The sequence below is a fragment of the Diuraphis noxia genome, unplaced genomic scaffold (assembly GCF_037042655.1).
Source record: "Diuraphis noxia isolate RWA-SAM2 unplaced genomic scaffold, SU_Dnox_SAM2 contig0003, whole genome shotgun sequence".
Lineage (NCBI taxonomy): Eukaryota > Metazoa > Arthropoda > Insecta > Hemiptera > Aphididae > Diuraphis > Diuraphis noxia.
In genome coordinates, this window is record NW_028301713.1 from 57172725 (window position 1) to 57186289 (window position 13565).

The 13565-nt window shown below is 26.4% G+C and overlaps 1 protein-coding gene across 1 annotated transcript; it reads right to left on the reverse strand.

The window, feature by feature from the left end:
- Positions 1–6295: 6295 nt before the first annotated feature.
- TRAM (translocating chain-associated membrane protein 1) lies at positions 6296–12665 on the reverse strand. Its single transcript, XM_015515462.2, has 7 exons — positions 12282–12665; positions 12018–12185; positions 10006–10121; positions 9648–9863; positions 9461–9576; positions 9095–9397; positions 6296–9041 (listed from the first exon to the last, which is right to left on the reverse strand). The coding sequence occupies exons 1-7, from the start codon at positions 12414–12416 to the stop codon at positions 8938–8940; spliced, it is 1158 nt and encodes a 385-aa protein (XP_015370948.1). The 5' UTR covers positions 12417–12665; the 3' UTR covers positions 6296–8937.
- Between the last annotated feature and the right edge of the window lie 900 nt (positions 12666–13565).

The window sequence follows — 13565 nt, forward strand, 5'->3', positions numbered from 1 at the left end:
TTCGGGAGATCAGTTTAGCCAACATTGAAAAAATAAAATTCCCGCATAAGATATTGTTTTTTTTTACCCGACCAACTTTGCCAACATAAAAATACTAAAATCCTTTTTATTCGCCTTTAAAATATCTAAAAACCTAACTACCGCTTATCAATTATAACTAATGGTTATCAATATACTAACTACAAATTACAAAATAAATGGTATTATAAGGCATATTAAATATTATAATTGCTTTAATTGTATAAGTATATAAAATTTGTTAGATTTGTTTGTATACATTGATTATTATCACATGCTACATTACTTTCTTTAGCAGATGGTACTTTAAGGGATTTAATATCTGAAAAATATCGAGTTCTAATGGTCCAAGTGCTGAACAAATTGGAAATATCAAATGTATTCTCTCCTTTATATTTTTTACTGTTTCTACAATAAATATATTTATTTATTTATTATATTATACAGTTTGCTAGAAAACATACTTAATATACAGCACTAAACACATTACCTTTCTTTTGCTACAATGATAATAAAATAATTAATTGATATAGTGAATTTCTTTTGTGTTTAATAAACAGAATAATCAAAATAATACAGTAATTTAAAAAACAAATCCAAATTCTTGCAATATTCCTACACTATACTGTACTTAACTATAATAGTATAATGACACATTGGCACTAAACCTTTTTTTTCAAGGGATTCTGAGCTGAGCAGATACATTTTATGCATTATTTTTTTCAAAAACAAAAGAGATTACTTAATTATATAATTTAATTTATTTTAACATATACTACACATTTAAATTTTATAACACTATACCAAATTTTTTAAATTCTAAGTTCTCAATAGATAATATATGCATTGTAGGTACAATGTTTTGATAATGTTACCTATATGGCTAAAAGGCTGTTTTGTTTTATGTAAATAAGGAAATATTTAAATACAGACTTCAAATAACAACTTTAAAAATGATGCACAAATTAAAGTATATTTAATTTTAGTTTTATAACATGATGATCCTTTATGATTGAATTATTGAACTAGGTACTTTTTACTTTTGTTTGATCAATATAAATTAAATTATTGTTTTTAGTAATTACTTAATAAACTAACTAATAAATAAATAAAATACTTGTTAATTTTTAAAAATTAAAAAATATATTTTATAAGTATTTAAAAATAATAATTTATCTATTATAAAAATAGCATGTGGGGCTATGTTATATTTTTTATATTTGGTTTATTTGGGTTGGACCATTTTTAGAGAGGACTAAAGCCTTCCCTCGCCACCCCTTAGTACAGTGTTTGAGAATTATAGAATGTAATCATAAGCTATTGAAAATTAAGTTTGATTAAAATAAACATTAAGTTTATGAGTAATGAAACATATACCTCAACACACAACAACATTTTAGAATAAACATTTATCATGTTAAATTAATTTTTACCATAATGTGTGATGAAAAGAACGTCTAATGCCAAATTCATTGGCGCAACTAGACCAATATTTTTTGGGGTGCACAAATAGTGAAAAGCTCACTGACCCGTAGGGGCAAAGCCCCCACACCACCACACCATTCATCCCATTAGTTTTCATATTACATTTATAAAAAAAAAATAACTGCTAATGTAAAATATATACAACATACATACTTTGTTTTTATAGTGGTACCTAATACAATTTATAGGTTAACAAAATTAAATGATCAAAATGAGAACTAAATATTTTAACATGATTTTGCTTGAATGAAAATTATATTTATTTGAAATTTGTTCACTTTTCAAACTATTTGTTATATATCGCTCAATATTTAATATTTATGAATTGGTAACAATCTTTGTTGTAGCCCTTGAAAGAATAGAGTGACACAAATCAAAATATAAAATATATCTTTCATAAGTATTCGAGTATTTATTCCAAACACTTTTCAAAAGTAGTTTACACAAGACTACATGGATGTGTTAAACTGTGTAGCTATGTCTACAGTTAATATTGTAGACAATGTTTTTATTAGATGAATAAAATTGGTATATATAATTATTTTTAATTTAATTCAAATAAAAATTTCATGATCTCCACGAATAACTTATCCACGAATAAATTAACCATTATAATAAAATATATCCGCACATTTCACCATGTCCTCAAAAAACTTCCAGTCGATCCTAGGTCCTGCCGATTTATTAATTTGAAAAAGTAAACATTTTTTTTATCAAACATTTTAATTTTTAAAAGGATTAGGTAGGTACTCCAAATAATTTAATATTTACTACGAGTTAATTAGTAAATGATAACTTTTTTCCATTTAATAATAATCATTTTCACATTGCTTGTTTAATTGCGTGTATGTTCTATGTAGTATTGTAGTTTATATAACACTGAAATAGATTTAAAATTAAAAAGAGTAGGTCAGCATTGCGGTGTAGAAAGTTTGTCCATCGTCCCTTCGGTCCTCGGACAGGATAGTGTAGTCTTACAGTATTCGATTTGAATGCAATGATTACATTCGATAAAAAAACGATTCTGAGCGGACGAAAGAATATTTTATTTTATTTGATATTTAAATATTATTCGTTTCTATGGTGATAAATAAAGATTTTTTGCAAAGCAAAATTGAAATCCAGATCTTTTGTAATTTTTCAGTGGTTTTTTACTGTGGCGTTAAATAAGAGAGAATCAAAAAATTACTTTCTTTAAGTACCACCTGGATCCAATTTGCTAAAAAAAAGATACTACCTATATAATATGTGGAAATCGAAGCACTACTTCTGGTAGACATTTTTCTAACAGGATAAAAAGAAAACATTATTGTAATACCAAAATTAAGTCAAAATGTTGAAAAGTTTTTAAGATATATAAACAAATGAGCGATAGGTTAGTTTTGATAAAAAAAGTTAATTGCCTATAATTTAAAAATAAAAAAGTTAGACCAACTATTTAAAGGGTATTTTTTCATCATTTTTGGTATACTTTCATATGACGATGGCCAGTCACTTTCCCCCTTTTTGGGAGTGCACATTTTAAACTTGGACAGGGGACTTCTACACCCCCCTCGTTCAGCCAATGGCCAAATTATTCACATAAACTGAACACTCATCTCCAAAAAATTATAAATTAATATATTTTAGTAACTAGAAAAAAGCGGGTAAGTGGATGTCGCTCTGCTGTACATTAGGGGGTGGGGTGGACCTCTGACTAGGGTAGGTTAAATTTGAATGCAATAATAGGTATCATTGTATACGAAAAACGATTCTGAACGGAGATGATTTGTCAATCTATGATATATTATATTTACATATTGTCATATATTCTATTTTGAAACAAATATTTTAGGACGCATTTTGCATAAGGCATGGTTAATCAATTTTTCCAAAAACATTGCATGTAGTTATCATAATTTATAATACCTTATATCATACATATACATATAACATATACCTGGTTTGAGGATAAATCGTTATCGTTACGCGATTTCATAAAAATTTAAAACTCAAACGCTCAAAACATTTTTCTTATAACGGCACTTCAAATTCTCTCTATAGCTATTTGAAGCAAAACTTATGGAAAATTTAGTGTTGAATTTTTTAACCTTAGATATAAATACAAACAATTTTATGAATTTTGAACAACAAAATAATTTGCAAATATTCATGGGTTGACGAATTTTTGTCAATATTTGAACTTCAAATGCTATTAAAAAAAAAATTGTGCCTATGTATTCTTATAATTTTTTAATCACTATAAGAATAACTTATGAGAAACTTTGTATTGAATTTTCAAATATTTTGATAGGGCCAAAAAAATTTTATCGACACTTCAAAAATAAAATTTTCAGAAAAATTGAAAATTTCAGTCGTCTATCAATATCTCAAAAAACTTCAAAATATTTTGAAAATTAAATCATGTAAAGAAAATGCCAATTTAAATAACTGGTGAAATTTTCAAGTATCTACGACTTATACTTTTTGAATAATAACAAATATTTAAAATCGTTTGAGGATAAATCGTTATCGTTACGCTATTTCGTAAAAATTTAAAATTCAAAAGCACTTAAAATTTTTCCTTTAATGATGCTTCGAGTTTTCTCTATAGCTACTTGAAGAAAAACTTATAGAAAACTTAGTGTTGTATTTTTAATCCTTAGTTATAAACGCAAAAAAATTTATAATTTTTCAACTTCAAAATTACTTGCAAATTTTCGCATTTTCGCAGATTTCGTAAAAATTTCAACTATAAACGCTTATAAAAAAAAATTGTCTCTAATGATTTTTAATTTTTTTTAGCTACAATAAGAATAACTCATGAGGAACCTTGTTTTAAATTTTCAAGTTTTTTTGGTCATCCAAAATTTTTTTACTGACCCTTCAAAAAAAAAATTATCATAAAAATCGAAAATTTCAGTGGTCTATAAATAACTCAAAAAAAAGTCAAAGCATTTTGAAAATTAAACTGTATATAGATAATACTAACATAAACATTTGGTGAAAATTTCAAGTATTTAAAGTGGTTAGTTTTTGAATTGCAACCATATAAGTAAACCGATTTGGTCGAAAACTGGTTTTGCTCATTTTTTTTTTGTTTTTCTCCATTTTTTTGAAAATTGTTGGAAAATGTTAACTTTTGACCATTATAATGCACCAAGGATGTTCACTTTTACATTGGAAACCACCCCCAAAGTTTGAAATTGAAGGATTATTTCGACTAGTTATGCTGTACATAGACTTTACCCCCACTTTTTGTGTGTACATTTATAAAGGGGTAGCCTACTGAAATAATGCAAAAATGCAGTAAATAATATATAGGTATTTATTTATGAAAATTATATTTTCCAAGTTAAAAAATCTGTAGTGTCTTTGGGGTGGTGGTGGCTTTGCCCCCCATGGCTTAGGTTTCATACTGCATAGAGGTAGGTGGGTGGATATAAATTAATGTCCATTGCCACACCTAAAAAAAATTAGTTCGGTGCCACTGCACACTATGATAATTTTTGAAAGTTAGTGGAAATTGCATTTTAATATTCACATATTATTATATTTATTAGTTTATTACACGATTACATCACAAAACTATTACCTTCCCTGAATATTATAAAACGTATTTAACAGTAGATAGGCACCTATGTTAATCTTAATCCAACAACGTAACTGTAGTTTGTTTTGTTGATTCTCGATCATTCTATTCTCAGTGTCTATGTTTGAGGTCTATTTTACATACCTTACTACCTAGCCACCTAGGTACCTACTAATTTAATTCTAATAACGAATTTTTATTTTTTATTATACGTACGATAGGTACATTAATTTATTTTAATGTTTAATATGTACCTAATAAAATACATAAACTGAGTAGGTATCAAAAACTCAAAAGTAAAATATTTGTTGCATTCTAGTTGCGTACTTGCGTTCCAAATATAACCACGAAAAAAGAATGAATACTGAATAGTAATTAAATTATTCCACAATACAATTATTATTAATTATTATTTATGCACATACTGCTATACTAGGTATTGAAATGTTGAATTATGGTAATTAGAATATATAATTAGTGTTTAATTCTAATTTGTAAAGCAATAATAATATACTTATTATAGATCACAGGACACAGCCACACAGGGTTATTACTTATTGGTTAACTTAATTTAATTTAACACTGATAACTAGTAGCTACTTAATCCAATTAATACATAGTAGGTACTTAAGAACAACTAAATTTTTATTTAGATAAGTGCATCAATAAATGTCTGCTGAATAATAAGTAGCAAATAAAGTTTTGAAAAAACAGAAGTTTGTACTGTTGTCTGTTACAGGATCATTCTTAAGTGGTACAAAAATCTCAAATTTGAGATATGGTTTTCAAGCATATTTAAAAATTCAAAAATCAAAATTTGAATAAATGCATACAAATTAGGTGAGCATGTTTAAAAAATCACTCTGTATAGGTAGTATATTATTTTATTATACTAAATATTAGTTTAGAATATCTTCTATTTCTGTTGTGTTCTTCAATCCATTATAGTTACATTTTTTTTTTATCGATCAAAAGACATCGGTTACAATGGCCATGAGTCGTAAACGTTACATTGCAGATTACATTTTTTTTTTTTAAGTATCTAAAATAGTTACATTTTTATAATGGGATTCTTAAACACAATTGTTGATGTTAAGATAATTAGATGCTTATTTTATAAGTACTTATTTATTATAAATTCATGTTAGACAACAAGTTAGGATAACTATTCCAGTTATTTAACAATTAAGGACTAGTTGAACTTAATATTTTGTTCAAAAATTCAGTATTATTAATTTATTTTCCAAAATATATGGTTAATACATAATAATAAACACATTTGAAAGGATACTGAATCATACACATTAAAAATAACACAAAGTTCAGTTTTAAAACATCAGTCATTGGACAGTTTAACCTAGTCTTAACACAAGTAGGTATTTGAACATTCATAATTAATGTTAAGATAATTAGTTATATTGAAAAACTAGAAAAATGTATAAGCTAATAGATTTTGTACATGCAGTATTATATTATAGTTACCACCTATGTAACAGTGTATAGGCAAACAAATTACCAGGAACACAACATAATAATTAATTAAATGTAATAATTTAAAAATGTTAAAAAACCCAAATATGATTTATTACAAAAAATCAAAATAAATACTTAATATCTAATATCGCTTTAGGGAATAGTACAAGGAAAATAAAATATATAACATTAGATAACAATTAGAAAAGTAATTAAATGTAACACTTTGAAAATATTAAATACTCGTATTTAAAACAAAATATGATTTTACGTAAAACAATAAAAATAATTACTTACAATGTAATAATATTATTACTGTGGTAATATTATAAAGAAAATATAATACCTATATAATTTATATAACAATCAAAAATATAACTCAGTATATAAAATTTAAAGAAAATAAATATCATTTTTTTCATTTTTTTACCAACTAAAAAAAGCATGTTACCTATAATTCATATTATTATGTTAACAATTTTACACAATAAGAATATGTACATAAATATTATAGTTATTATAAATTTGATAAATAAGTAAAAAAAACTGCTTGTAGCACATAGCAATTTACCATTTTGTTATAATATAAACAACACCTATTACAAGTTTAGTTTATAATTTAAATTATATTTATATTATAGTTATTATACCTATTATCTACAAAAATACTTGTCTCAAAAAATAATTTTGTTTATAAAATATTTTAAAAACTATTAACATATAAGAAATTACTAACAATTTTATTGTTACTTATCAATATAGCAAAAATTATTTTAACGTTTGATATCTATTAAATAAATAAATAAATAGAATAGTTTATCACACAAAAATGTATGTTATTATAAAGTTACAAATAAACAAATAAAATGTATTTCATGAAAATTCAATTACTGGATGTATGAATACTATAATATATTGTTTTACTAAATTTTTTCTAATTGGCTATGCTACCTTTATTTAATTAACAACTGTGGTTGAATTGGGGGAGGACGCGGGAGGGACTGAGCTACTCTTCATCTTTTCTTCAAATTAAAGCGTACCCCATTATTATATTCATCAAGGAATAGGGTTACTATTAAATTGATTAGCTTAATTGTTAAACTTCATTTAGATCCCACCTTTATTTATTTTTCCAATTCAACCACTGATTAACAAAATATATAATCCATAATTTAAGCCTATGAAGAATTTAATAATATTTTTACACTACCATAGTTAATTATGTTTTTAAAAATAAAAATAAATTATATACATTTCTAATAAATATGACTAAATAGTAATTAGTTTTGTTTGGCATATTCAAATTTGCATACACAATTTAATTATTATAGCTCAGTAAGTTTAAATACATTCTCTAATATTAGCTGCACTTCAATCAAAAGATTACAATATTATAATAATATAATATATTATAATACAATGGTAACCTTTAGTACGATTTTAAAAGCCAAATTGCTTATAAAATGAATCTAAATCATAATATAAAGTTTAAAATAATTTATTAAGATAATAAATTGGACATTGATCAATGAATTAAAATAAAATTTAAATGTATAATGATTAAAGCCTAACTTCACTGATTAAAATATAACTAAACAGGGTTTTATTTTATAGAAGACTAAATTTCTTGGTATGAATTTTTCGAAAAATCACTATTGGTATTAAACTGATATTTTTATTTTTTATATAATTGCTGGTTAACGATGCGGGAATTCGGATTTGTGCTAACTTTTATAGGTTGGCAAGAGCCTTTTTTTTTCGTTCTTATCAGGTTCGATGTTATCAGTTGTTATCAAAATCGGGAAAACTGTACCCGTCCCATAAAATTTATATACATTTGATAAACTTGATGAATTAATTTACATTCGTAAATTTTTTAATAATAATTTCTCATGGAGGAAAAAATAGATTTTTAATTAGTTTCAATATTACTTAATTAGTCTATGTCACTTAATTATAAAATAAATAAAGTTTTGTTGATACAAAAAAAAAAAATGTAATATATTTTCATTAAAAATAAAATAATATTTAATTATAGAGTATTTAGCATTCAATTGTTTGGTAAGATTGAAAAAAATAACAATTACAGTATTAAAAATTGACTATGAATAGAGAACAAAGAATAATAATTCACAACATTTTAAGATTAAAAATCTTATAATATATTATACATAACATAAAAATAAACATTAATGATCATAATAATTTGCAATAAAATTTTGAATATAAAATAAATAGTACTTATCATCTATAGCATATGTAGGAAGATAATATTATACAATATAATTATTATTCGCTTTATGTAAATGCCACATACATATTTCTAATACAATGCAATGTAAAATAAATAAAATATTGCACCAGTTTACAAACAACATGTTCTTCAAAAACTATTTTACACTCTTAGTGATTTTTGCTGCTTTTTTTGCTTCATGTTTTAATGTTTTTTTAGTGTTCTGATCAGCTTCAGTCAATTCATTAAACTTCCGAGACACTGAAAAAATTATTAAATACAATACTATCAGTTATTTTTCTCGATAAACATACCTGTATTCTTGCGTTTTTTGTTAGAACCATCAGTTTTTGTTTTTGGTTTGGGCTTGATTAATCCAAATGAGGCAGATAAATTGAGACCATTGGAATTTTGATCATTCAAGAATTCATGAAGAAGCCAAGCTTGTGCAGCTAATGCACTGATCGAACATATTAATTTAAACACGGGAGTGTTGAAATCACGCAATTCTCCACTGAACTGCACACTTTTAAGACCGAACCATAGCATCGTTTGAGATAGGATTAATGTCAGCGATTGTACAGTATAAAACAACCAGTTGTACACATTTTGGGCCACTAATAAAAACATGGATATAAATAAAACAATTTTTTAATACTCATAGATCCAAAATAACTCACATTGAACTTTTTTGCTATCTTCTTCTTTCTCAGTGATGTCAATCAGTTTAACGGCATGTTTAGTAAATCCACAAATATAATTCAACAAAAGTAATACAACACCAATACGGTGGAAACTGAAACATAAAACCAAATTTTAATTAATTAAATATTTTTTTGTTTACAAAAAACAATTTTTAAAAATTACTTAGTTATGTATATAGCCGAGATAAATGTCAAGTATAGTACAGAATATTTAACTCTGCTAAACATATCTTCTTTTTTAATTTTTTGGAAATACAGTTCTGGCATAATATGTGCCCAGTAAGCAAATTGAATTATGTAAAAGAATTTTGTTGAGAACGATAAAGTGTGGTATGGATATCCAATCCATAATGATGAAAAATCAGCCAACCAATTTCCTCTGGAAAAGATATAGAATATTGTTAAAAAATATCTAAATAATTTTATATATTAAATAATATTTTATACTCAAAATAATTTGGAAAACAATGTAAATGAATAATCCATTTTAAATTATGAAATAATCCTTATAAAATACTTACTTTACAACAATGTCTAACGCCCAAATCATAGAAACTGCATTGAATACAATCAGCTGACCAGATTCATTGAATTTTGAGTTTTTTGATTTGGACAAATGCAATTTACGGCTTATTTTCTGCAAGTGAAATTGATTAAATAATTAACTAGTAGCTAATTAGTAATTAATCTTTATTTTAGACAGTAGTGCATGTGAGTGATGGTAGATAAAATAGCCCCACTCTAATTTTTTTTTTTTAATTGGAATAAGGAATATTATTTATTTATCATTAAATTAATTAGGTAACAACTTAAATAAGATTTAAATCCTAAATATAACTTTGAGTAAGAATAAACAAATTATTTTTTATTTAAGCATACAGGACTATACTGGGTAACGTCCAGCATACTATCCCAACCATATAAACAGACCTACCCTGGCCACGGGCGCAGTTAGTTGTGGACAAGAGATAGACAATACTTTTTTCTTCCACTTAATAATATAATCGCAAATTATAAAAGAGAGTTATTTATTTCTTATAGAAAGTAAAACCATTTGAGTTTTTTTTTTTTTAATTTACTATTTAGGTTGGTTCTTTTAATAACAAATAAACTTTTAATTTATGATGTATGTTAATGCATAGTAGTGCTGATCACCCAATTTATATATGACATATTATGTCATAGTAGATTTTTTAGATGGGGGGCCCATCATAAGATACTGGTATGTACTGCATCCAGAATATATGTTTTAACTTAAAAATATACGATTAAACATTACATTACTTATTAATTGTATAGATAGGTACTTTGATTTGCAGCTGATAGTTAATTTATAAAAATATGGTGAGGGCCCCTCCCTTGATGTACAATGTCATGATATAATTTAAGCACTTCAGTGCAATATTAATGTATATTAACTTTATTTGAAATGAGTCACGCTTTTACAAAATATTATGCTTAGAAGGAGTAAGTTCCAAACTTTTATAATTATTGATGTCTTATATTTTTTAGAAATGATAAATAATAATATTTATAATATTTATAAAACAATCTTTTTTTTCACTAAACACAAGAACCTAAAATTACCTGCCATGTATTATTTCTAAATAATTATTTTTGCACTGTACTCTGTAGACAAAGCATATCTGCACCCTAAATACAACATAATATATCTATATCATACATACAATTTACAATTAAAGTATTAATTTGGAGTATATACAATATTTGAATAAATTAATAATATCATAATACGTAACTAATCTTAATTAATCCTAATTAACCTTTTAACATATATTGTTAGCCACATTTAGCCATGATAAACACAAAATTTATAATTGCCCGGGAGCCTGTTGTCAACACATAGAAACATAGATGAAGTGAAGAGCCAATTTAACATGGCTACACGCTGTAGTCGTAAACGGGCAATGGGCAGACATAGTTCACACTAAAATAAGACACTAAACTATAGTTTAATATTGCGAATGAATTAAAAATATTATTCTAGATGCTTGTTGACGCTACCTCTTAATTATAATATTATAATCCAAATGACGCATCTGTCTCAAATAATCCTATATTACCTATTTTGTCGCATTACTATACTTATGTACCTATACGATATAATCTACCACTTACAAGTTACAAGGCACCTGCTCAAACCCAGCCAAGAATAGAAACCTCTATAAGACAATAGACCACTGGGTCAGTCTGCCACTGTAGGTAAAAATTATTGAACAAATAAAATATTTGTAAAACATTAAATAAAAAGGTTAGAATTTTAGTTTATGGCAAATTTTTAGTTCAACCTAAGAGCTTTTTTTCTTTAGTTTGAGATCAATTCATAAGGACTTGTTATATGAGACTTACTTATGAGAAAACTTGTAAGAAGAAAATTAAAACTAATACAAAACCCGGAAATAATTTGAGCAGAAATGTTTAGAAACTTTTACTATCGTAAACAAATTATGTCTACAAAAATTGTTTTAAGACCTTAATAGTCTACACTTATAGATAACTATAATATACTTACGTCCAAAACATATTCTTGAATGATGGCATGGAAAATGATACAAATCAAAAAATAGAAGAATATAGTAAACAAATCCTTTAGACCGGTACCATATGTCTGTAAGGAATCAGGTCTGGAAGCTTGGACATATTGTAAGGCTACAAACAATGAAGACACCGGTGAAGTTAACTGCAATGCAAAACAATATACAACATGATACAACAACAATAAAAAATAAACTGCAACCCATGACATGAGAAATTAGTTATGTTGCCTTTTGCTTACCTGGACCATGAGACCGATGACGATGACCATGGCCACACAGGACATGATGTCTGCATGGTTTTGAATGACGAACTCGTGACTGAGTATGGGCAAATTCTTGTTGGTGGCAGATTTTCTGCCTTTGATTGGGGCCATTTTCGAAATGGCACTCAGCAGCTGGACAATTATATGGGGGTTTAGCCACGTACGGACTTGGCACTAGACGGGACAGTTGATGAAAACACGTCGGCAAACGGAGCTGTAAGTACGGCGGTCGGCGATCGAGTGTGACTGATGGACTACATTGGAGATCAGAAAGTGGTCATAGTTGTTGGCACCCGGACCTGAGTGTGTGGCAGTTGCGTTGGCTGCTTACAGGTTGCTGATGTGTCAATATAATACACCTGTCGGCGTGTGTTTACATTTTCCGTTTATTTTTTTATTGATAACGTCGGCGGTGACTAGTGATAACCACTTATCGGTGAGTCGTAGTGCGTTTCACGACAGCTAGATGTCACGTAAAGCCATAGACCTTATACTCAGTGTAAGGTCTATGCGTAAAGCGTCCATCAACTATAACTTATAAGAGATCATCTTCACATCAACAGAACATCTCTAATCTCAATTCTCTACATCTCGTCAATTGTTACTAGTTATATAATAGTTGTTATTTATTAGCAACGATCATTATTTTATCAGTAATTAATAAACATTAAAATATGGGTGTAATTAATCAATTCTTATTATATATTATTAAAATGTTATTAGCACCGTACAATTAATAGCACTAAAATAATATGTAGATAATATTGCTACCATAGACATTATAAAACAACTAGATAGTAGATAGTCGACTGTAAATTACTAAATTACATTCCAATAAGAACGTTGATGTCGGGCCGCCATAATATGCCAACAGGGCAATGTTTACATAATAACTCAATAGATAAGATACCTATATTGATAAGTGATAATAAATAATAATTCAAATAATGAAAAAACGAATTTCTTTTCATATTCTATAGTCAAAATGTCAAATACAAATTAAATTACATAAAGTAGTAATAAGTACATGATATACTACAGTACAAATATATTTATATTAATTTTGTTATCATTAATAAATATCCTTATCAACCATGCGATTTTATAAACATTGCCCTGTTGGCATAATATGGCGGCTGACTTCAATATTATCCCGTAGTCGGCTATCTATATAGTTGTGTTATATGTCTATGATTGCTACTAAGTACTTACTACCACGAAGCAGTGTTCGGAACGTTCACTAAAAAAATGAATTCGTTC

Bases quoted from the DNA above. Each gene is read 5' to 3' on its own strand.
- TRAM (XM_015515462.2), bottom strand. From the start codon at position 12,416: ATGGCCCCAATCAAAGGCAGAAAATCTGCCACCAACAAGAATTTGCCC. The intron at 12,186-12,281 runs GTAAGCAAAAGG...TTTGCATTGCAG, and splicing joins TCATCGGTCTCATGGTCCAG to TTAACTTCACCGGTGTCTTC. The intron at 9,398-9,460 runs GTGAGTTATTTT...TGTTTTTATTAG, and splicing joins AGATAGCAAAAAAGTTCAAT to TGGCCCAAAATGTGTACAAC.